At 40.1% G+C, this 24854-nt stretch overlaps 1 protein-coding gene across 5 annotated transcripts in view; it reads left to right on the top strand.

Moving 5' to 3' along the window:
• Positions 1–18249: 18249 nt before the first annotated feature.
• PLCL2 (phospholipase C like 2) overlaps positions 18250–24854 on the top strand; it is a 191132-nt gene continuing 184527 nt past the window's right edge. Inside the window, exons 1-2 of one of the 5 annotated variants that reach the window (XM_037890463.2) lie at positions 18250–18389; positions 19393–19943. In XM_037890463.2, the coding sequence (XP_037746391.1) occupies positions 19638–19943 (306 nt within the window). In that variant the 5' untranslated portion in view covers positions 18250–18389; positions 19393–19637. Of the gene's footprint in view, positions 18591–18764; positions 18976–19392; positions 19944–24854 lie in introns of those variants that run through there. The other 4 variants (XM_037890464.2, XM_037890461.2, XM_037890462.2 and 1 more) reach the window with 4 other exon arrangements.

Raw genomic sequence — 24854 nt, 5'->3', positions numbered from 1 at the left:
GTGCGGACCAATAAGAAATGAAAATGAATATCTCATCTCATTATTCTCACCCCAACATTCAAATCATTGGCAAGTACATTTTAGTAGAATACTGCAACACTGGCACATTGAAGGTATTGAGGGAAATAGAGAATGCTGTGTAGAGGAAGCATCAGGTCATTCAGGGTTATAGGAGGAAACCATAGAAGTTGGAATGTTTTGTTGCAGAGTGGACATCTGGCAAATGTTTTCCTACAACTGTTTAACACGGAATGGAAAATATGGGTTGTTACATGAGCAGTCAATAGTTTTGAGACTATTGACTGTTAGCCTAAAAACCAGTCAATAGTCACTCTATTGCACAATCTACTTTGTCACGTGGCCCCACTTAAAACAACTGAATGGCAAGTGTGTGTGTATAAAATGAAGACTCAATATGGTACTTAAGAAAGGTTAATATAATTTGTTTTGCTTGGTTTGTTGGCCCCTATTTAGAATTTTAACCAAACCCACCCTACTACCCTGTACACTTCCCCGCAACCCCTGGGGGAAAAAAATTTTTTTTACATGGTCTTCACAAAAATTCTGTACCTCTGGGGAAAAAACCCCAAATGTTACTAGGTCTGTAAATGAACAGTTAAGGGATCTAGCTACAGTAGTTTATATGCTGTTCAGTAAGGAGCAGCTTCAGCTGCCCTGAGCTCGCAGGTGCACTGCACTTTGCAGGACATACTATATTTCAGCTGAATGGTGCTTCCTGTTCTGCTAGGTCATGCTGTGTTTGGAGAGGAGATGTGGAAAGGCTCCCTTCTAAAATGCTCTTTAGCATGGGAGAAAGGACCCTAGGCTCAGAGCCATGAGCCTCTGTGTTGTAGTCGCACAGGTAGATGCAGAGTATAAGAGGAGAAAAGAAAATATCTCACCAACACGTGTTCTAATGACAGCTGTTTATATTTTTGTGCACTTTACAGCCTTTATTATTGGGCAAGGCCTCATATCCCTACCCTAGAAAGCAATCACAGATCATCCTTCCCATTTGACAAATAAGTTAACTGAGAGGTTACACAAAGTCATTCCAGTCAGGGCTGGAAATAGAACACAGGTATCTAATATAGCTGATTCAAGTCTTGTCCACGCTGCCTTTTGGAATTAATAATATGCCAACTCTGTGTACTTGGCTATGCTGTTTCTAACTACTACTGTAACCTCTCGACCCCATACTTTCCTCCAAAAGCCAGAAATAAAACCTAGAAATCTTGGTTCCCAACTTTCTACTGCTGTCTAGCAAACAGCTGTGTAATCTACTGGCAAAGTGTGTGTAATATCAGGGTGAAGAGGTGACCTACTGTAGTTGGTAGATGTATTTTCTAGCAATCTGAAGGTCCAGGGATCAAACCCTGCTAATAGCAGGGTTTTATCCACATTGAAAACTTTAATCACAGAGTTTTATATCTAGAAAAATTTAGGCATATAAAATTCAGCATAGATGAATGACTCTGCCTTTCTTAATTATTAAATGAACTGCTTATAAAACTGTTGAAAAGGCAATTCACCCACAGCATAATGAGAAATCACACCATCTATTATTCTATAGATTCAACTCCTCTTTTGGAACTGTTTAAAATAAACTGGTTTAAATATACTTGTGAGGTCTACTAGTTTAGATTCATGCAATATGTCTTTGGAGCTGGGGACACATACTTTCACAATCATTAATAATTCACTTCACTGGCCTTGTACAGCCCAGTGGGATTATCTAGATTCTAGAACGCTGGTTTACAGTTGAATATTATCCTGATTTTGGAGACATGAAATAGATAGACTGTAGTAAAGCCTTCAACTTTGAGTTCCTTTGAAGCTACATAAAAATTAGTTTGACCTGAAGTGTGAAATTTGGGTCTGAATCCAAACTACCTGAAAGGTCAGAGTGTTATTAGGAGGTGGACTCATATCTTTCTAAGACGAAATTTGGATCCAGATCCAAACCCAGGCCTAGAGCCACAAGCCACCCTCTCAGACAAAAATACCATTTTGGGATAAGACAAGGAGTTTTGTTAATTTGGATTTGGATCCATCTCTAATAGCTAGCATCAAAAGTAAAAGCAAAATACTAAATGTTCTTAATTGATTTGCACCAAACTGAAAAACAAAACAGAAAAAACCCAGCCTTATCAGACACAATGGAACCTCAGAGTTATGAAAACCAGAGTTACGAACTGACCGGTCAACCACACACCTCATTTGGAACCGGAAGTATGCAGTCAGGCAACAGCAGAGACAAAAAAAATGGGGAGGGGGGAATAAGCTACACAGTACAGTACTGTGTTGAACTTAAACTACTAAAAAATAAAGGGAATGTTTAAAAAAAAGATTTGACAAGGTAAGGAAAGTGTTTTGGTGCTTGTTTCATTTATATTAAGATGGTTAAAAGTAGCATTTTTCTTCTGCATAGTAAAGTTTCAAAGCTGTATTTAGTCTATGTTCAGTTGTAAACTTTTGAAAGAACAAGTGTAACCTTTTGTTCAGAGTTATGAACATTTCTCACTGCCTTAACCCTGCACGGATTATGACATAGATTTATGTAAGTGTATGTAGATGTTGCAGGTTTGTATTTTTAATTATTAACTATGTGGAGTAACAAAACTAATATAGACAGGTTTCAGAGTGGTAGCCATGTTAGTCTGTATTAGCAAAAACAACAAGGAGTCCTTGTGGCACCTTAGAGACTAACAAATTTATTTGGGCATAAGCTTTAGTGGGCTAAAATCCACTTCATCAGGTGCATGGAGTGAAAAATACAGTAAGCAGTATATATATTACAGCACATGAAAAGATGGGAGTTGCCTTACCAAGTGGTGGGTCAGTGCTAACAAGGCCAATTCAATTAAGGTGGAAGTGGCCTATTCTCAACAGTTGACAAGAAGGGGTGAATAGCAACAGAGGAAAAATTACTTTTGTAGTGCTAACGAGGCCAATGCAATCAAGGTTGACAAGAAGGTGTGAGTATCAGCAGAGGTTTTTCTGTATTCAGCAATATTATAGTATATGTTAGTGTTATAGCGTTCACACTTTTATGAGAGTTCCTCTGAGAGGTTTCACAATCTGTGCGTGTTTGTGAGTGCATGAGAAAGAGAGAGAACAACATTTTAAAGCCTAGAAAATGTCTTGGGATGTTAGATGTTCATCAGACAGTGTATTCCAGGATATTTTTATTTTCCTTCTTTAAGAAACTGTGCAACATTAAAATTCAATGTCAGTGATTGCTGGATGTGCATGCACAGAGTATCATTCTGTTGCCTGGCAACAAACGGGAGGGAGGAACCTTTTAGATACAGAGGAAGAAAGAAAGAGAAAGCTGGGCAGCACACGCTACTTATGCGGAAATACTGGCAATTTGGCAGGTGTTTCAGGTGCGTTTGAGCTCCCTAAGTACAGAAGTGTTTGGCCCAATTTGTTAATTTTTTTTTGTGGACAGTAAACCAGACTGATTTAGAGAAGTGCTTACATTCTACAATCGAGTTTACTCTATCAAATCATGTTTAAAAACTTGCCTTTTTCAGAAATAGGAAAGTTAATATTTCTTAGTATACATTCTTAAATGTGACGAGGGACTGTGTTCATCTTAGAGTAACAACGAAGTAGAAATATAGTGATAATCTACAGACAGATCTCCCAGGAAAAGTAAACTTATGCTTGGTACTCTTGAAACATAACAGCTCTTCAAGATCAGCAAAGCTCATGTTTTCTTAGGCAAACTGTTAGCCGTTGAGTTGCAGGACTACTTTGCCTTGTGATAAAGAAGTTAAGGAACAAGACATTTGCTGAGTCAAAAAAGCCAAACACTCTTACAAAAGGAAAGAATTATATTATCAGAATATAGAAACATATAGTACTAGGATTGCAGTATGTGCATAACTTCCCATTTTATGTGCAACAGATAATCAAACTAAAATTAAGTGGAGGGGTGAATTGGTTTATATAAATGTTGAACCAATGTGACCTTTGATCAAACTGAAATGAACTGCTGTTGAGGTTTGAAAAGGTTTGGTTAACTTTTATTCTCTTGCAGCTTTACACTTCCTGATTCTGGCAGAGATCAGAAACAGAAAGTCTTTTTGCGTGGACTTTCTGACTCAGACAGAAGCAGGAAGCCTCATACTCTTGCTAGAGAGTCTGTTATTGCAAGACTTACAACACAGTTTTGAGGAATGGTAAGGTTCATATAGTTCAGATGCAATTTGAATCAGTCTCCAAACTTTTATGGGCTTATCTGACTTGAACTGAATTAAATTTAGATTCCACCCCCATCAACTAATTAAAATGATACTGATGCTATATAAACAGTCAGTTTAAGCAATTAACTGTTTTAACTGAGGCTAATCAGTAAGGTATATAGGGGGTAATGCACAGATTTAGATGTTGATCATTTCAGTGATTATTACGTATTGGAAAAATCATTGCTTTGTAACAGTGCTCCCTGGAGTTCAAGTGATGGCAATTTACAATATGAAGCTATGCATGCAGATGATCATTCAGTCAAGCTAATGTAATAGTCCCAGAGAAACTTTACCTTTCATTATGATTGCTAAATTATTCCCACTTCCAAAAATAATTTTGAAATGGCATTACACTTAAAGATGTAAACACACAAACATACAGAAATTCCCAGTTAAGAATCTTAATGAATAATATTTTTCATTTACCTATGTAGATAGTTATACACGATAACTTTTATAAACTAAATCTTCAAAATTAAAACTCTAGTCTCACATTAAGCAGGGGAATTTTCAAAGCATGAGAAAGTTTGAAGGGTCAAAACTAGCGCTCACAGGGGAATAGGTGTTAATTACCTCTGGAGTCATTGTTATGACTCCAAAATCATGTTACTTGTTGAAGTCTCTTGAAGGCCCCAGTGAACTCTTAGAGACAATTCCTGGACCCAATGCAGCCAGAAAACACAGGTTGTGGAGGAGTGGGACACAGGAGCCAGAGTTGATTGAACCTTCTTGTCAGGCCTCAAGGCTGCTGTCCAATGGCTAGAAGTTGAAGCTAGACAAAATTTAGACTAAAAATAAGGCATACACTTTTAAAGTGAGAGTAACTAACCATTGGAACTATTTACCAAATGTGGTGATGGATTTTCAATCATCAACAATTTTTAAATCAAGACTGGATGTTTTATAAACAATCTCCCCTAGGAATTATTTTGGGGAAGTTCTATGGCCTGTGTTATACAGGAGATCAGACTAGATGACCACAGTGGTCCCTTCTGGCCTTGGATCTATGAATCTATAACCCTAAGTACCTTCTGTGCTACATGTGGGAGGGAGGGACCCAAAAAACTTTCTCTCTGCTGGGATGGAAAGCACTCTGTAGTATGCAGAGTTATGGGCCTCTGCATATGATCCTTACACAACAGAAATGTACCAGTAATGCTGGCAGATAGCCATCCCACGCATATGTGTGGAGTAAGGTAGGGATTTTCTCTTAAAACATAACTGCAAAACGTAAGAGCTAAGTCCTATACTCCACATGTGGTCATGAAGGGGAGAGGGTAGGCCTGTGTCAGCCATGCATCCAGCACTAGACGCATCCTGCCATCATAGTGTAAGATGACTCATGTCAGGCTTGCTATAATGTGTTGCCGGGTGTACCTTGATGTTCCCTTACTAACCCATGTTTCTAGTTTGTTAGAGGTCTGGCCACATGCCATAGGGTCAGAGTATGCTTCCCTGAGGCTGTGGTGTGCTCGGCAGCACAGAAACTGGCCCTGCTCTGGAGGCACAGATTTAACCCTTTTGTATGGGATGGGGGTGACAAAGGCTCCCTATGTTCTCTTCTCAGGTTATCACACACATGTACCATAGAGCAGGCTTTGAGACACAAGAAAGAGCCCTTCAGAACTTTTTAGGTTTCGAACAACCCAGGGCACTTTAGTGATAGAGAACAAAGAATTAAAAATATCTGATGTTAATTGGAGGTAATCCTAGGCCTCCATTCAAACAGATGGACTATTATTTGATACAATCATTAGTTATCAAGTCTAGACTTGCATATTTAAAATAATTTGACGGCGATGGTGACTGTGAAATTCCCAGGGAGGGAGAGGCTACAAAAACAGAAAACCCAATAATAATGGAGGATTTCAGCTACCCATATAGACTTTGTACATATCATCTTAGTATGGGATGGAAAGATAAAATTTCTAAACACCATCAATGACTGCTTCTTGGAGCAGCCAGTCCTGGAACCTATAAGGGGAAAGACAATTTGTGATTTAGTTCTAAGTGGAGCACAGAATCTGGTATAAGAGGTGTTTATAGCTGAACAGCTCAATAATAGCAACCATAGCGTAATTAAATTTAATATCTTTCGGTGGGGGGGAGGAATATCAAAGAAGCCCACCACAGTAGTATTTAACTTGAAAAAGAGGAACTACACAAAAATGAGGAAGTTAGTTACACAAAAATTAAAAGGAACAAGACTGAAATGCTTGCAAGCTGCATGGAAACTTTTAAAAAACACCATAATAGAGGCTCAAACTATAGGTATACTGCAAAATGAAAAAAAACAAAACAAAACAGCAAAAGGACCAAAAAACTGCCACCAAGGTTAAACAACAGAATAAAAGAGGCAGTTAGAGACAAAAAGACATCTTTTAAAAACTGGAAGTAAAATCCTACTGAGAAAATAGAAAGGAGCATAAATTCTGACAAATTAAATGTAAAAATGAAATCAAGCAGGCCAAAAAAGAATTTGAAGAGCAACTAGCAAAAGGCACAAAAACGAACAGCATTTTTTAAAGTACACCACAAGCAGAAAGCCTGCCAAACAATCAGTGGTGCACTGGACAATCGAGGTGCTAAAGTAGCACTCAGGGAAGACAAGACCATCGCAGAAAAGCTAAATCAATTCTTGCATTGTTTTCGCTGCAGAGGATGTGAAAGAGATTCCCACATCTGAGCCATTTGTTCTGGGTGACAAATCTGAAGAACTGTCCCAGATTGCGGTGTCAAGAGAGGAGGTTTTGGAACAAATTGGTAAATTAAACAGTAATAAGAAACCAGGACCGCATGGTATTAACCCAAGAATTCTGAAGGAACTCAAATATAAAATTGCAGAACTACTAACTGTGATATGTAACCTGTTGTTTAAATCAGCCTCTGTACCAGATGACTGGCAAATCACTAATGTAATGCCAATTTTTTAAAAAAGGTTCTAGAGGTAATCCTGGAAATTACAGGCCAGTACACATAACTTCAGTACCAGGCAAATTGGTTGAAACTGTAGTAAAGAACAGAATTATCAGACACATAGATGAATGTGATATGTAGGGGAAAAGTCAACACAGCTTTTGTAAAGGAAAATTATGTCTCACCAATCTGTTAGTTAAAATCTCTTCTTTGAGAGAGGGTGTCAACAAACGTGTGGACAAGATGAGCCAGTCAATACAGTGTACTTGGACTTTCAGAAATGTGACAAGGTTCAAAGTGGCAGTCAGAAATAAGAGAGAAGATCCTCTCATGGATCAGTAACTGGTTAAAAGATAGGAAACAAAGCATGGGAATAAATGGTCCATTTTCACAGTAGAGAGAGGTAACTAGCAGAGCGCTCTAAGGATCTGTACTGGGACCAGTGCTGTTCAACATATTCATAAATAAGCTGGAAAACGGGGTAAACAGTGAAGTGGCAAAGTTTTCAGACAATACAAAATTCTCAAGACAGTTAAGTACAAAGCTGACTGGGAAGAGTTATACAGGAATCTCACAAAACTGGATGATTGGGCAACAAAATGGCAGGTGAAATTCAATGTTAATAGGTGCAAAGTAATACATACTGGAAAATATAATCCCAATTATACACACAAAATGATGGCGTCTAAATTAGCTGTTGCCACTCAAGAAAGAGATCTTGGAGTCATCGTGGATAGTTCTCTGAAAACATCTGCTCAATGTGAAGTGGCAGTCAAAAAAGCTAACAGAATGTTAGGAACCATTAGGAAAGGGATAGATAATAAGACAGAAAATATCATAATGCCACTATAAATCCATGGGTTATTCACACCTTAAAGACTGCCTGCGGTTCTAGTTGCCCCATCTCAAAAAAGATATATTAGAATTGGAAGAAGTACAGAGAAGGGCAACAAAAATGCTTAGGAGTATGGAACAGCTTCCATATGAGAAGAGATTGACTTTTCAGTATAGAAAAGAGATGACTAAGGGGGGCTATGACAGAGGTCTATAAAATCATGAATGGGGTGGAGAAAGTGAATAGGGAAATGTTATTTACCCCTTCACATAACAGATAAACCAGGGGTCACCCAATGAAATTAATAGGCAGCAGCAGGTTTAAAACAAACAAAAGGAAGTACTTCTTCACACAATGCACAGTCAACCTGTAGAACTCATTGCCAGGGGATGTTGTGAAGGCCAAAAGTATAAGTGGGTTCAAAAAAGAATTAGATAAGTTCATGGGGGATAGGTCCATCAATGACTATTAGCCAAGATGGTCAGGAATGCAACCCCGTTCTGTGGGTGTCCCTAAACCTCTGACAGCCAAAAGCTGGTACTGGACGACAGGGGATGGATCACTCAATAAATTGCCCTGTTCTGTTTATTCCCTATGAAGCATCTGGCTCTGGCCACTGTTTGAAGGCAGGGTAGTGGGCTAGATGGACCATTGGTCTGACCCAATATGGCCATTCTTATGGTTTTATGAAAATTCTGCCTTCTGCTGCTCCAGGCACCGCTTTCAAAGTATGAGGGAGTGGGATTATGCAAAAGCTAATGTAGCTTCAGTAAGAGTTTGATTGTAGGATGGAGGACATTCCTTCCCTAACTCTGTCCTCTCCTCTCCCCATGGAGGCTATCTTCTGCAAGGTTGAACAGGAGAGATGTGCAGTGGAACTATCCAACTTCTCATTACTGCATAGAAAAGAGAAAGATTTGGATGTGTTTGATCCCTTCTATACACAGGCTGAAGTGAATGTGATGTTGTGAGCCCAAGTGTGGTACTAACAACTAAATGGACCAGAGTAGTCTCAATATATTGTATGCACTAGGGTTCAGATCCAAAGCTGGTGAAAATCAGCATAGCTTCCAGCTGAGGATCTATCCCTTTTCTTTTGAGGTGCTAAATTGCTGCTTTTTTATGGGGTTGGCGGGGGGGAGAACAACATTTGAGCCTTATTACAGTGGACAAAATGACAAAATATACCAAAGATGACGACACAACATATGGAGAGCACAAATCCTGTGCAGTAAAGCAACTTCTTTAACTACAGCCATAGCTCACAGGGTGTACAATATTTAATGTCTAGCTGTTACCCAGCACTTTTTGCTCCCAAAGGGAATAGCTGTCCTCCTTCTTGTATTATATGGAGTTTCTGCCAGCCTGATGACTAAGGAGCACACACATCACCTTGAAATGCAGCACTGTTTCTTGAGTAAGATAAGGCATAAGGAAGGGCACATCTGAATATGAGCTGCTAGTAAAAAAAAACCAAACACATTTATATGTGCAGAATGGTATTTTTAATATGTTCTAAAAATATTCTAAAAATATTCAAAGCATTAGATTAAAGGGTAAATCCAAGCAGGAAGGCTTGCTTCCCTGACAGATGCTATATTTAAGAGACTCTGTTGTCAGTGAGCTAGAAGGTCAACCCTTCACATACAACAAGAAGAGAGAACTACTGTGTATTGTATGTGTGTCATACATTGATCCTATTAGAGTTGGAAAACATACTAGGAAATTGAAGACATATTTCAGAAAGAGAGCTGTGAGACAAAACAACCGCAATTTCTTAGAACTGCTTAAAGAATCTGTGCTTTCATTAGCAATTCATTTTGAGCTCCCAGTGGATTAACAAAGCTTTTATTTTTCAAATTCTTAAATATGTTCCAAACCATAAAAGGAACTAAAGTAGATAGCTCTGCAACTTACTGCTTTTCAGGCTCCTGGGCAATAAAATCTCTCTTTTTGAGGGGAGGGGATTCTTGTTTCCATTTGCAAATAGTGTAATATATATTGCGCAAGGCATTCCCCATAATAGCTACTAGGACACTACTCTAAGTAGAGTTCTTATACTTCTCTCATTTCTATATCTTAGCTAGAACCATCTTTTACATCTACTTTCTGTAGCTTTATTTATTTTCTTGAGAGAAGTGATGTGTATTTTATTGAAAAATTTTAAAATATAGTATGAAACTCAACAAGGAGTTTGTAAACGAAGGAAGCAATCAGAGTAGTGCTATCACAAGTGTGTGTGTGTATGTGTGTGCATGCATAATCACCATCCAGAAACTAAAGAGGTCTAAAATGTGAAACAAAGTATTATTCATAACTCAGCAAACAAGACGCTAAAGGAACCAGCCAAGGAAAGCTGTTTTCTCAGTTGAAGCAAAAATTTTTTTTTTGGTACCAAAGTCAGAACTAGCAAAAAATGTTACCAGTGCTTAAACCTTTGAGATAGTCTGTGCAAAAAGGAGCACAAGTTTTCCAAACAGACAGGCATAAACACACCAATATTGCTAGATCATTAGTGAGCCTCCTTGAGACTTTGAAGGTTAAAGCCTGCATAGATTAGTCCCTGTCCTTCATTGTCTACGCTGCATCACATTAAACAGTGGTACCTAGTGAAGTTAAAATCAAATTAATTCCGTTTTCATACACATTACAACCTATTACACATATGCAGGATCACTTCTGTACAATTATTGGTGCTATTGCTACTCCTGCTACATGCAGAAGCTTTGAATCAGCTCAGAGTATATTAGCTCACCTGATTTACATTGGTTAAAGTAGATGAAAATTGAAGAGGAAGCTTGCCAAGTTTAGTGGGTGTTCTCACAGGTCTTGATGTTAATTGGAGGTATGGTGTTGCATCACCTTGTGAAGATGAGACACAGAAAAAGGAAGAGAATGGGGACCAGAAAAGAAATATATCTGAAAGGAATCCAGGCCAGTGATCAGCAAAGCAAAATAGTGTGTATATGTGCAATGGTGCAGTGTATGAAACTGTACAAGGGGACATCTGAAGTGCCCCTGCCGTTTTCCTGTAAAAGCCATCATTTAGACTTCTCCAAGATGAAGACTTGGTCTACCTACTGACATAAAGGCTAGGAGTCCTAGAAGCTCCTCAGGCAGGCACCAGTTCCTAGGATTCCCCTTCCTAGTGAATCTTCCCCATGCCAGCCAGAGCAGAGGGGGTGATCTGGAGGAGCGAACTCCCTCATGCTAGAAAGATGGAGCTAGAGAACTCTCTATCTGCTTTTTGGTAGAGAAAGAGGAGCTGAGCTCCCCCTACTTTATCTCCTGTTTATTCAGATAGAAAACAAGGTCACAGTATATTGACTTTGGTCTATTTTGTTGTAAAATAGTATTCCTTTTAGTATTGGCACCTCTCTGATGCACTAAGATTTTGTAATGAATGTCTATATGATAGAAAAAGAGAGACAAATACAATAAAAAGATATATTACCTAAGCACAGTCAGGACTCTTACTCTAACATTGTTCATCTGCAATACAAATGTTTGCAGTGAAAGTAAATAGCTGTGCTATTAGTTTGTTGTAATAGCAACATAAGTGTTCAAAATAATCCTATTCTTCTTTCTTGATGTTTCAGCCATAAAGTCTACATGTGTGTTGTAGTCAAGAAGTTTTGAATATCTATCCTAAGCTATAAATACTGTAACATTTTATCACATTTTATTTCCAAAAAGCGCCTTATTTAAAAGAAACAATCATTTAAACTATCAATTTGTTTTCAAAGAGGCGAAAGACAAATTACTAACAGACTAAAAAGTAAGGTTGACTTCACTTGAGACTGTAGAACACCGTTAACATGCTTAATCTTGCCTGCCCTCATAAGGAAGAGATAATGCTCACTTTAAACTTGTGAGCCATCCCACTGAAATTAGTGAGACTACTCACATGTTTGAAGAACAGCAGAGTATATTTCAGTAAAAGACGCAATATCCACTGCTTGCTGAGCTGACATCAGTCTCCATGCCAAATAGCCCAAGTGGGCTGTATTCTACCATGTTTCAGTGCTGTTTTCCTTTTCAAATCATTTGTACTGTGTGATTGCCTCAAAGGGACATAGCTTAGAAGAGAATGGGGCATTTTAAGTCAGTGCATAAGTCCATCAAATATTTTACCCTGAAAATGCATATCTGTACCAGATTTTGGCAACACAAGTTACAACTTTCCTTTGCAAGGAATATGGTGGCCTACAGACTCCTTCCATCCGTGTACTCAGGGAGGAGCTACATTGGCTGTTTGTAAAATAAAATCACTTTTACCTCATCCAAATAGTAAGCAGATACCTGTTTACTCATTTGGTTTTTGGAACATCAAAGAAAGTAGTTAGTTACATTAGTATAAAATGGAATGCTTTTAAAATACATTCTGCTAGGGAAAGCACTCAGTCATTTTTTCCCGAGATGTTAGCTTGGTCCATAGAAAGCGACTGTACTTGACCTTAATTTGTAACAGAACATTGATCATGCTGCAACAGCCTCACTTCATTGCAGTAGCTCTTATTACAACAGATCATATTTGTTATGGTTTGTAATGACTGGGTAAAGATGAGATTGTGCTTTCATGGACTCTTTTCCAAACTCTTTGTTAGTCATGGCTTAATCAATTCCTGTTTGGCTTCCACCTTTGGCTGCAGACTTTTACTAGAGTCCTGTGATACTCACAGCATTACTGAGAGGTTATTAGACCAAAGTAGAAAATGTTGAATTTTGTCTGCCATTCACTTTGGGAGTCTAATTCCCCTTTTATTCATATCACTAACTTCTTTTGTAGTATCATCAGCTTTCTGGCTAGCAGAGTAAATTGGAAGAAATACAAACCGAGCTTTTGACCTGCAGAAAGTTATATATTGTAACTTTCAAAAAACAGGCACAAAACCACCGCTATGCTTGTTAAGCATCTACAAACCCATTGGTTGCCACCACAGAGATGACAAAATGAAGGATATATTAAATGAGATTCAGATGACAGAAATGAGACACTTTAATTTAGTCTAATCTCCCATAATGTGAGAGACTGGGGCCCTTTCTTGAACTAGTGAAATGTATAATACTATTAAGAGAATTGGCAAGGTAATATCAGCTCAAAGTTGCCAACTAAAGCCTACACATTTTTTCAACATAAGAATCTAATGAAGGATGTAGATAAGGAAACATTTCACTCAGTTTGCAGGAACAAAGTCTAGGTTGTATGAAGTCATAAAATATTATTGCAGGTACTTAGTTATTTGATTTGCAGGCTCTTGTAGTAGAAAAGTCGGATTACTGTACTTACAGAGTACATGACCCTTGAGATGCATTCACGTTCAATGGGTTAAGTACTACTAAACATCTCCAATAGTTACTAACAAATATAACAAGAACAAAATGAAATCCATTCTTCTGCAGAATTCTGGCTCTCAGCCCTTTTATATAACTCTGCCATTTCCCTGCTTTCCTTAGAGGTCAGAGTTCAGTATGTTAACAAGGAGGCTGCAAACAGTGTTTGTGTGCTCCTTTAAAGATGTATCAGAAATACTTCAAGAACAGATTTGTTATTCCAGTCGCTCTGGTAAAACACATGTGCTACAATTTAAATGCTCATGACTCAAATCTTATCAACTGTATCTGCCTTTCATGTGGGATGGAAATAGACATTTTGCCCTATAAATGATTGAGATATGTGAGAGCATTTAAGATTTCTGGAATTTTTACCCAAAATAATCTCAAATACTAGTAGCCTGAGATTTTAAAGTTTTTCTGAAATTAATGACATTAAAGTAAATCAAGAAAAGTTCAGATCTTCAGCATTTTTAGGAATGCAAATAAATAACTGCCTACAATATTATATAATCCTATTTCTATTTCAGATAACCCAAGATTTCAGAACGTGGCTGCTTAAAACTGGTGCCAAGGCCAAGATGTTCAAAAGTGACTAGCAATTTGGGTGCCATTTTTACATGCCCAATTTGAGATTTTAAGGGGGGCCTGATCATCAGAAAGTGATGCACACGCACCCTCTGAAAATCCCTTTATGATATGTCAAGTTGGGCACCCAAAAAGTGAAGCATCCAAAATCACTAGTCACTTTTAAAAATCTTGGCCCTAGATCTTTTGTTAGAAACCTAAAGGAATGGCCTGTTTTTCAGAAATGCTGAGAAATAATGTGACCTAGAATATGAAGATGCTGCATCAGTTGCAACCAAACTGACAAAAAACTCTGGTAGGTGAGTAACAGTCAGTCCAATGAAGAGCCTCTGAGTGATGCTGGATTGGACAATAATCCCTCGCAGATTCAAATACTGAGGTTGGTGGGAGACAGACCAAGAGTGAGACTGAGGGTCAAGCTGTTGTTAATCTTCATTTGCAAAGCTCAGTGGATTTCTATTCAAACTGTTTGGCATAATGGGTGGGAAATATGCTAAAGAGTCCTTCACCCTGCCCTCAGTGGGCTAAGAATATTTGGTGTGGATGAATGAATATAGAAAAGAAGCAATTATCTTGCAACGGCTGGTCCAATGAACTTTCCAAAAATATAAACATAATGAATTGCAAGTGCAAAAAAATAACAAATATTTTCCAAGAAACAAATCTGTTAATTTGGCTGTGTTCACCACCAACACTCTCTCTCTCTCTTAGACACAGTCACATTCTCACACTCACAAACATATGCTCTCTCTCGCACATACATAGACACTCACAATCTACAAATGTGTAATTATACATTATTGATAACTAAACTCTCCTTTAGATCAATTACTGACTGCTCATATGTATAGCTTTATTCACGTGCATAAACATTTATAAGATCAGGACCTTAGTTATTTGAATCAAATCAGATACAAGATAATTACTGGAGTTGTAAAGAATCTTATAATGGAGAAAAAACAAATTCTAAGCAGAGATTACAGAAAAGCCTCATCTGCACAAAATAATAGCTAATAACATTTTTTTAAATGTTAATGAATAAAAGTGGTTAGGATATTAATGATCTGGCCTTTCATTTCACAGGTCATTTAACTATGGGTCGGGGGTTAATTGCCCCATTTTTTGTAGGCCTTTAATGCTTGCAAGTTAATACTTGACTTGGAATAGTCCAACAGGTGCTTTTTGCTTAGCTATGGAACTTTGATATTTAGTAGGATTTTATGAAAATTGCTGTGCATGCATAACTGCTGTTTTTCAGTTAAATATCCTCATAGAAGTTTCTCTGGCTCCCGTTATAATAATACTCATTTCATTATAACAATTAAAATGGTTGGCTGCTAAAAATATCTTATAAAAATAATAATAATGCAAAAGTCTTTTCAGCCATAGATGTCAAAGCACGTTACAAAGAACATAAATACGATCCTCATTTTACCAGTCGGAAAACTGAGGAACAGAGAAGTAAAATGACAGGCTGGTGACAGAGCTGGGAACATTACTCAGGTCTCCTGAGTCATAGGGCAGTGCCTTATCCACTGGACCACACTTTCTCCGAAAATAGAGAGAAATCAGTGTAATTTAGCTGTTTTTCATGCAGTGTCAGTTATCTACCCGTACTAAGGACTAAGGCCAGACCTTTTCAAAGGTACTTGGATGCCTGAAGATGCATTTAGTCACCTAGTAGGAGTTTTAAAAATGCCTATGTGCCTAACTCCCACAGTTTGGCATGTAGGTGCTTTTAGCACTTTTTCAAGCACTAAATACCTTTGAAAACCTGGTCCTAAGGCTCTCATCCTAGTCTCATTGAAGTCAAAGGCAAAACTATCATTGACTTCAGTAGGAGCAAATGAGGCTCTGAGGTTCTTTATGTACAATGTGCTGAGTACCCTCAAGCTCTGTTGACTTCTATGGCACTTGGTATTTCACAAGATTGAACCCCAAGGTCACCATTTCCAAAAGTGACTGCTGACTTTGAGTCTTGTGCTTTGGACACATTGGACTTGATTTTCAGTACTGAAATTTTTGGGAGTGCAGGAACTCAGCTCTGTAAATCAAGGCTAAGATGTCTCAAGTTATGGAGCCATTACATGCTTCTGCGCACTTAAACCACTAGTCTCATTGACTTCAATAGGACGAGTAAATAAGTGCTCACTAGGGTGAGTAAGGACTCCTCACTTGGTCCAGTTTTACTGGGTACTTCTGAACATTTGGCTTGTAAGTATCAGCAATTTTTCATTTTGCATGGGAAAGTAGAGTTTAAGGTTAATGTACTAAAGTATATATCTGAATAAAATGGTTGAGGTATAATTCTCTAAAAAATTAGGTTTGTAACAAAACTGTAATTGTTCCTTTACTAAAATAGCCAGAACAAGGAAATAATGAACACCAGGGAATAAGGAGTCACAGAAGAAATCTCAAAAACAGAACAATTTGTTTTTCTTTACTACATTAATCTGTTTGGAGATATGTATCTGTAGTGCTCACATGAAAAAGTCTGGCTGGGGCTGCTTGCTGCTCCTGGCATCATTAGTTACAGGTCTGCCAAGGTTTTACTTAAAGGCCAAATCTTTTTCAATAGAGTTATCCTCTCTCCATATAGAGTGGACAAATAGGGTGAGGTGGGAAGGGGAGGTTTTATTTTTTTCTGTGGATGGACCATTCAAATCTTGTTACAAGCCTGAAAATCAGTGGTTGGATGACTGATTCTCTAATGTGCAGCCTAAGCAGCAAAATGGCTGAAAACATTAATCTTCCTTTTCACTGGCTTACTGGCAAGGCTGTGTAACAAATGATTCTAATAACATTTTGTACCTGTGGCTTGTAACTCCTATCCTCTGGAAGAAATGGTTATGATGCTAATCTGGGAGAGGAAACTCAGGTAGGAGTGGTTTGCATACCTGAAGATATATTACTCAAAGTTCATTTTGAATTTTTAATGATTGTGGGTTTTTTACGTAATTGGTCAGGCAGTGCCAAATGCCAAGCTGAGGAAGAATATTAAAGATGACCGCATGCCTATACCATCAAGACTCAATTTGGTTGTTTCAAGTCCAGAATTTAGGTTAATAGTATTTACCCTCACAATGTAAGGTCCGAGTCCTGAAAACACGTATGCTTTTGTTTAACTTTAAGCAAGCAAGTAATCTCTCTGACTCTAGCCTGGACTACTCACTTGTTTAAAGTTAGGAAGCAACTAACTTTGCTTCCTAACTTTGAGTGTTTGCAGGATCAGGGACTAAAAGACTAAATAACCTGTTGCAAAAATACATTGTGGTCAGAAGATGGGAGAAATTAATAATGTATTACAATAATTGCCTTTGTGCATTAACTTGCTTTTGTGTTGTATACACATTTTGGATATAGACAAATATGTGTCACATTTGTCATGGTGTACAACATGGTATAATTTTGTGTTGACAATATTTCTCAGGGTGACTGGCAAATTATGTTGTTCATTAAACTATGATTAACCCACTGCTTGATCACTCTATCTACTTTTTGTTTATTAGTACACTGTTCTAACTGTACTGGCCAGATTCTGAAACACTTATTCATGTTGAGTAAGACCTTGCTCTGCAAGTAGCCCAAAAGAAACAAACAGGGCAACATGTGATGTAAGGTGCTATTCAGACTCCTGTGTTAGTGATGATCACAGTGTGTGTTTAATGGCCTGCTTTCTTTGGGGGAAGATGGAAATACTGTAGAAGGGGAGGTGTCTAGGTGAGTCACTGCATCAGACAGGGTCAAATGGCTACCTGTACCATAATGTGCCATTCTTTTCTCTTGCCACCCTCCCTTTCTTTTTGGAAATAGCCCTTAATCATACATGTACAGCATGTACCAGTATTATCCACTTTGATTTACACTTTGGATGCAGTTAATGGACAGGATTGATTGTCCCTGAATGAACTGGTTTCCTAATCTAATATAGACATCCTTATAGATTAATTGGGGAGAGTCCTGAGGGACTAGGGTGGGAAGGGACATACATTGTGTCAAAGCTGCGGTTCAAGGTGAACAGTGCTGCACTGTAATGTACTTAGCAAGTGATAATGGAAACCACAGGAAACAATAAGAGAGCAGATGGGGACAGACATATGCCTGGGGCCTGGGGAATTGTTGGGAGGGTTGGAGCAGGGAGGCTGAACATTTTGAATTTGGAGAGTGTGGGTAGCGCGAGGGTGTGCCGGGGGAGGAGGGGGTGGGGGTATTTCTTGACCTCAAACATCTTCTTTCCCTCCCCCCATATCATGTTGCTACAGCTCGGGAGGGTCCTGCGGAGCAGCAGAGGGAGGGCGCCAGTCCCAGGCACGGAGGGCAACATTTGACTGACGGACGTAATCCTCCCCCGCAGCGGAGAGCGTTTGATCCGCCGGATGGGGGCGCTGGCGGCGGGGTTCCCGAGTCGAGCGTTGCTTGGCCGTGCGAGCGGCCGCCCCCCCTCAGGAGATTTTCCCCGGGTGAGGGCGCTCGGGGTTGCCGGCTCGTCACCGGCTCCCGGGGCCGGCGCGGCACGCTGAGCTGGGGAGGCAGCGGGCGAGGGAAGCAGCCACGCGAATCTCTCTGTATCCGGCTTCGGGCAGAGGCGGCGACCATAGCGCGGCGGGAGCGGGAAGGGAGGGGAAGCGGCGGGAGGTGCCGCCTGCGCCCGGGCTGTGGAGGTGTGTGTGTCTGCTGGGGACAGGGGTGGGGGGCTGCCGGGGGTGGGGGGCTGCTGGGGGCCGGGCACACGAGCGGGGTGCGTGGCTGGGATCAGCAGGGGGCGAAGAGGGGAGGCAGTTGGCGGCCCCGCCTCTGGTGCCCTCCCCCGGGGAGGTGGGCAGGGTAACGGTTCCAGGGTGGCTGCGCTGGGGCGCCACGAACTAACGTGTGAAACGTTCAGGGGGCCGGGGGGCAGAGGAGGCGGGTCTGCTCTTCTTTAATAGTGTGTGTGTGTATATGTGTGGTTCCTCTGGCTCCTGATTTGATCTGGACTCACTCTTTGTGTTGGGTCTTTTTTTGTCGTGTGAGCGACACGCTTTACTGCTAAGCCCGCCCCTCGGCCAGGTCTGTATTGTTTTGGCTTTTAGTTTCCCCCTGTAAGTTTGTGTGTCCCCCTTGTGGAAGCACCGATTTTTTCCCCTCGTAATGTAGCAGCCTGACTGCTGTAGTTCCTCCAAAAATATTAAGTAGTGAGTAATAGCAGAGGCAGGGTTTATTCTCTCTCTCTTCCCCCCCTCCCCCGTCCCCCAGCTGTACTTCGCATCGATTTTTGTCCACATGCACCTCGTGTGGTGTGTGGCACCTTTCCACCCTCCATTGCTGTGTGTGTTGTGTTGTGTTGTCTTTCAGGCAGATCTCATGCAGCCTCCCTCTCCCTGTAGTGCGTGTGGTGTGTTGTATCTCTCTTCCCCCCGCCCTCCCCGCCCCTTTAGGCTCATGTGAAGCGAGAGACTGTCACGTTTCATTTTTTTCCTTTCCCAGGTGCTGAAAAGGAGGGCTGCAGCAGCTCCTAGAAGCAGCTCCCAGCAGCAGGCTCGAGGACATTTCCCCCTCACCCCTACAGGAGCGTTACAATTTCAGCTGCCAAATCTGTGGAGGAGAGAGACTTTCGCACAACCGCCCCCCCTCCCAATCTTAAATATACAAAAAGCGGAAGAGGAGCCAGCAGCAGGGGAAGGGGGTGGAGGGGAACGGCAATATTGTTGCAGCTATAGTGGCCGAGGCTGATGGCGGAGTTTGGCAGCAGGGGTGCTGCTACTGGTAGCACCAGGGGCGGGGGGCTTCCCTCGTCCCCGGGTCCTGTCCAGGGGCAGGTGGCTTTCAAGGCAGGAGATGGGGAAGGAGGAGGAGACGACGGCGGCGGCGGCGGCAGATCCTATGTTGACAGTGCAGGCGGCGGGGTCTCCAATGGGGACTGCGCTCTGGTCGGAGAGGAGACGGGATCAGCCCAGCCCGGCAGCAAGAGAGGATGTTCCACCATGCAACAGAGGGAAAGCAAATCCGGCATCCCCCGGAGGAGCAGTATCATCAAGGTAAGAGGGCTTGCCCCGCCCCACCGCGGGGATTTCTTCTTGCCTGGGCGGGAAGAGATGGGGCGGGGGTTGTCTGGGTCACATAGTCCAGTCTCCGCTGAAAGGATGTGTTGGATTTGGCGGGGGTGACTTGATCTGCCGTTGTACGTAGTGGACAATTGGGGCAGGGGAACCTTATGCACAGGGTATTATTGATCTTGGAGGGCTCCTAGCCCAGAGCCGGTGGAAGGGAAGGCAGAGCCTGGTTGGCTACTAGCAAGGCAACAAATATGAACATCACTGAAAGCTGCGAATGACAGGATCCCTGCTTATTATCTGTGATGATGGGTGCACCGGTGCAGAGCAATTTTGTGGCTCCATTGGGGAGGTTAGAGGGAGGCACACACATAGGTGATGGGAAAACCAGGTGTTAACTGCACTGGGGGTCGGAGAAGGCAAAATATGAAGGCTTCCTCCTTAAAGGGATCAGTGCATCTAGTAATAGATTATGTTGTACTTTACTTAGCAGCAACCTTTGGCTACTGTTACCTGTATGTAGATTTCAGCTGCTAATGTTTAACATGAACAGACAAGGGCAGGTTTTACATTATGTAACTCATTGGAGGAAGGGATGCAAGATTTCTGACAATAACCATTTATGTAAGTACAGATATTCCCTTTCCTTAAACCCCAGGCCCTTAAGAGGTGACAGTTTGTCTTGGGTTAATTATCTTTCATAGCTCCAGCAGATAGGCCTAAAGAGCTTTAAAAAAATCTTACAAAAAGAAAGCAAGTTTTTTAAATTAAAAGTACTTTAGAGGTGAGTTTCACAGACCGATATAAATAACTTTTTTGTCTTCCTGTTACATTATTACATGTGTCCAAAAATGTGTGTGCTGAAATGAGAATATGTATTTTTGCTAGATGGACAATAGTGAAGTATATCAGGAAAAGTTAGCCCAGTGGTGTGTCTCAAGTTGTGCTGTATGAGACTGCAGGACCTTGGTTTGAGAGCCAAGGAGAGGACAAGGACAGCCAGTGGTGGAACACGGTTGACAGCAGTGTACCCACCCTTCCTGTCAGAGTGATGATGCTGGGTGTGGTGGAACAATAAACAAGAGGCAGTTGAACATTGTGTTTGCATAATTTAATATCCATAAGATATTACTCTTTAATATTCATTGGACCTGCCAAAAATCTTTTGATACAAGATCAGTGTTAATTTCTACCCTTGTTGTCATCCTCTCTGGTAGTCCAAAAAAAGATAGTGCTGTGTGCTCTATGTAACACGTGGTTGTGATATTAATTTTCAGTGTATCCTCTTTTATACAGCAAGCTTATATGTTTGTAAGGTCCAAACAAGTATACAAAGTTTCAAGGTACAATATAATAAAACTAAAGAGTACAAATGTGGAAATATTAAAGTGATCTTTTCATGTATAGTATTGTCTCTTAAACACACACATCATCTTTAACTCTAAAGTTCTTCTATTTCTCTAGAAATTTCTTAAGCAATGATGTCTGAAAGTTGCTAATTAATAATTCTCAATTTTATAAATTTGAACACTGACGTATTTTATCTTAGTACTGATTAATATTTTACTTTGTAGTTTAGATAAGTAAGATGAAAAATTCCAGTGAACACCAATAATTTTTGAAATCATTTTGGCCATATTTCTTTTAGACTTGGGTACCTTAAATTAGGTACCTAACTGAAAATGGCTTGACTTCCAGAGTTGCTGAGTGCCCTTCCTCCCATTGACTCCTATAGAATTCAAAGGTGCTTTGAAAATCCTGTAGATGCTTACCTTTAGGAGCCAGTCTGACAATTTAAGTAGCAATATTTAGTTTTATCTTAACATTCAATATCTGACACTTGTGCACCTAGTACTACATAGCATAAATGAAGATACACGTCTTTTCACTGTCATAGTCTAGTTTATAAAACTTTTTTTTGGAATTTAAGTGGTTTATTTTTATATGATGGGCTAAACCCTACCCTTTCCAATGAAAATGGGTGTTAATGTGAAATCTCATCGAAATTCTTGTGTGCTACAAGAAGTGCAGTTTTCTTACCCTTTACAATCTGTTTGAATCACGGAACTATGTTAGTGGATCCGGCGGATAGTGAAGACATACCCTAAGAATGGTAGTAGTAATTAGATGTAAACTGGTGTAACACCTGGTCAGTGTTTCAAGACACCTTGTTTTGCATGCTAAATATTGTCTGGGCTCCTGAGTTATAAACAACAAATTCTTTGCAGTGTTGTTGTAGCTGTGTTGGTCCCAGAATATGAGAGAGACAACAGCAAATTTATATTAAAATAGTAGTCTCAGTTAATATTATATTCTTTGGAAGTGCATGTGTATAGGAAAATCAGGATCCCAAAAAATATTTTACTCCAAAAGACTGCATGGTAGTGATTTCCAATCCTTTCTTTGAATCTTCATTGGTAATAGGTAGGCACACAAGTGCACCCCACTTCCATTAATCCCATATCTCTGAACTGTTTCTGCATTTTCTTATCTTCCATCTTTCCCGTTTGTTCTGTGTTTTTCCACCTTTCTATATTTAATAATTTTTTGCTCTTGGTTTTTCTTTTTGTACCCACTTCACTGTTGGCTCTTCTTTCTCCCTCATGGGATGGCTGTTTGCTTCTTGGGTCTGAAGTATTCATAGAAGCTTGATGTGCTCAAGTGGCTGAGCTAAGGTTTACAGAAAAACAGAAGATGACCTTGAGGTGAGGGCTGCTGCTTGAGCTTCCAGCCCTTAGCATGGGAGTGGTACCCATGGACAAGTGTATTAAAGGATGGTGCGGGAACAAGTAAAGATGGATTGTGTTCAGTGAAGTGTGCTGCTTTACTTGCATATATTGGAGCAGATATGGGCCTTGGGTGGATCGGTGTTCATGAAGCTATTCTCTCCTCTACTGTTCCTTTCCTCTGTACCGTGCCATCCTCCCAGAGTGGGAAATTTTATACTAGGGATTATTCCAGGAAATGTCACTGTACCTTGTTTGTGTGTCTTGCAGGGGTGTCCTGTAGTTTATATATCCAACTCCTGAACTTCAGTGGTTTACTAGTGCATGATGGAAGAATGAAAGATGTTAGCAATATTCCAGAATACTCAGCTTGGTATTACTACTAGCTAAGGTTTCCTATATAATTGCCTTTAATATAAGAATTCCTTTGTACAGTATAAAATTCCTATTCCTGTTGCAGGTGAAGTTGCCCTCGCTCTATGATCTTTTCCCTTTCATTACTTTAGTCTACAGCTGGCTGATTTTTATAGCTCAATAGGCTTGTAACTAGGCAGTTAGAATGTAGCTCCCTCAATCAAGCTGCTCCTGGGCCAGACTTTTTCAGGTTTCTGCCTTTCTCCTAGCCAGTATATGGTGTCTCATCAATCAGGATTGTCAGATAATACAAGTAAATCTCTCGCCTGAAGACCCAGAAGCTGCTTCATAATTTTCTGAGGTTCCCTATGTAGGTCTGTCTGTCTATACTCTTTTATTTCCAGTAAACCCAGTAAGCTATGGGAAAGGATGAACAGCAGCAGTATTATTTCTGTTCATGTGCCTTCTCTTCCCCCTCAGTTCAATGATAGGGCATAATTCCTATCACTAAATTATAAAAGTGGCAATGAGCATATAACTTTTTAGACTCTCCATGAAGTTGTATTTATAGCCCTCAGGAGTTTCAACATGTTGCATATGTCAGTGATGTGAAAGGCATGTCACTACTTGCTAGCAACGAAGTGACCAGGACACCTCAACATCAGTGTTAATTTGTGGTGTGCCTCTCAATTGACAAGACATGCCTTGCTTCTTTCCTGAGATACATGCTACAAAATGATTTAACTTCCTCTCATAATTTGTTAAACATTTATTTATTTTTAACTTGTTTCAATCTATAAGAAGTACTAATCAGAACATTATTGAGACGTGCAATATTTTAAAAAACAAACAGCTTTACTAATTGGCACAATACTAGCAAGAAAGCAGTTAAAGAGAAGCTCTGTGTATCTCTGCCAGGGTCTATAAACATATTAACAAAATAGTGTGCTGAGTGGCATCAGTCTGTTGATGGATTTAAAAGAATCAGCATGGATACTTTTTTGTCAACTGCCAGGATGAGGAGAAGGTCCAACAAGTACACAGTTATTTCTGTACCATAGCTAGGTCTAAAATGAGACTAGAATTCCCCCCAGGAAATTTGAGGACTTAATGTATTGTATAAATTCATAATATCAATGAGGAGTCTGGTGGCACCTGAAAAACTAACAGATTTATTTGGGCATAAGCTTTCCTGGGAAAAAAACACTTCTTCAGATGCAAGGAGTGAAAATTACAGATGCAGGCCTAAATATACTGACACATGAAGTGAAAGGAGTTACATTACAAGTGGAGAACCAGTGTTGACAGGGCCAATTCAATCAGGGTGGGTGTAGTCCACTCCCAATATTTGATGAGGAGGTGTCAGTATCAAGAGAGGGAAAATTGCTTTTGTAGTAAGCCAGCCAGTGCCAGTCTCTATTCAAGCCCAAATTAATGATATTAAATTTACAAATGAATTGTTGCTCTGCAGTTTCTCTTTGAAGTCTGTTTTTGAAGGGATTTTTTGTTGAAGTATGGCTACTTTTAAATCTGTTATAGAATGTCGAGGGAGATTGAAAGTGTTCTACTGGCTTTTGTATGTTACCATTCCTGATGTCTGATTTGTGTCCATTTATTCTTTTATGTAGAGACTGTCCGGTTTGGCCAGTGTACATGGCAGAGGGGCATTGCTGGTACATGATGGCATATATCACATTAGTAGATGTGGAAGTGGATGAGCCCCTGATAGTCCACAATAACCTTTTCCAGAAATGAAGGCTTGAGATAAGGCAAGATTGTAATTTCCTGACTAAGGGCCTACCACAGAGGTGGGCAA

This window comes from Chelonia mydas, chromosome 2 (genome assembly GCF_015237465.2).
Source record: "Chelonia mydas isolate rCheMyd1 chromosome 2, rCheMyd1.pri.v2, whole genome shotgun sequence".
Taxonomy (NCBI): domain Eukaryota; kingdom Metazoa; phylum Chordata; order Testudines; family Cheloniidae; genus Chelonia; species Chelonia mydas.
Note: the sequence above shows the minus strand (reverse complement) of the source record. Positions and strands in the feature narration are given on the sequence as shown.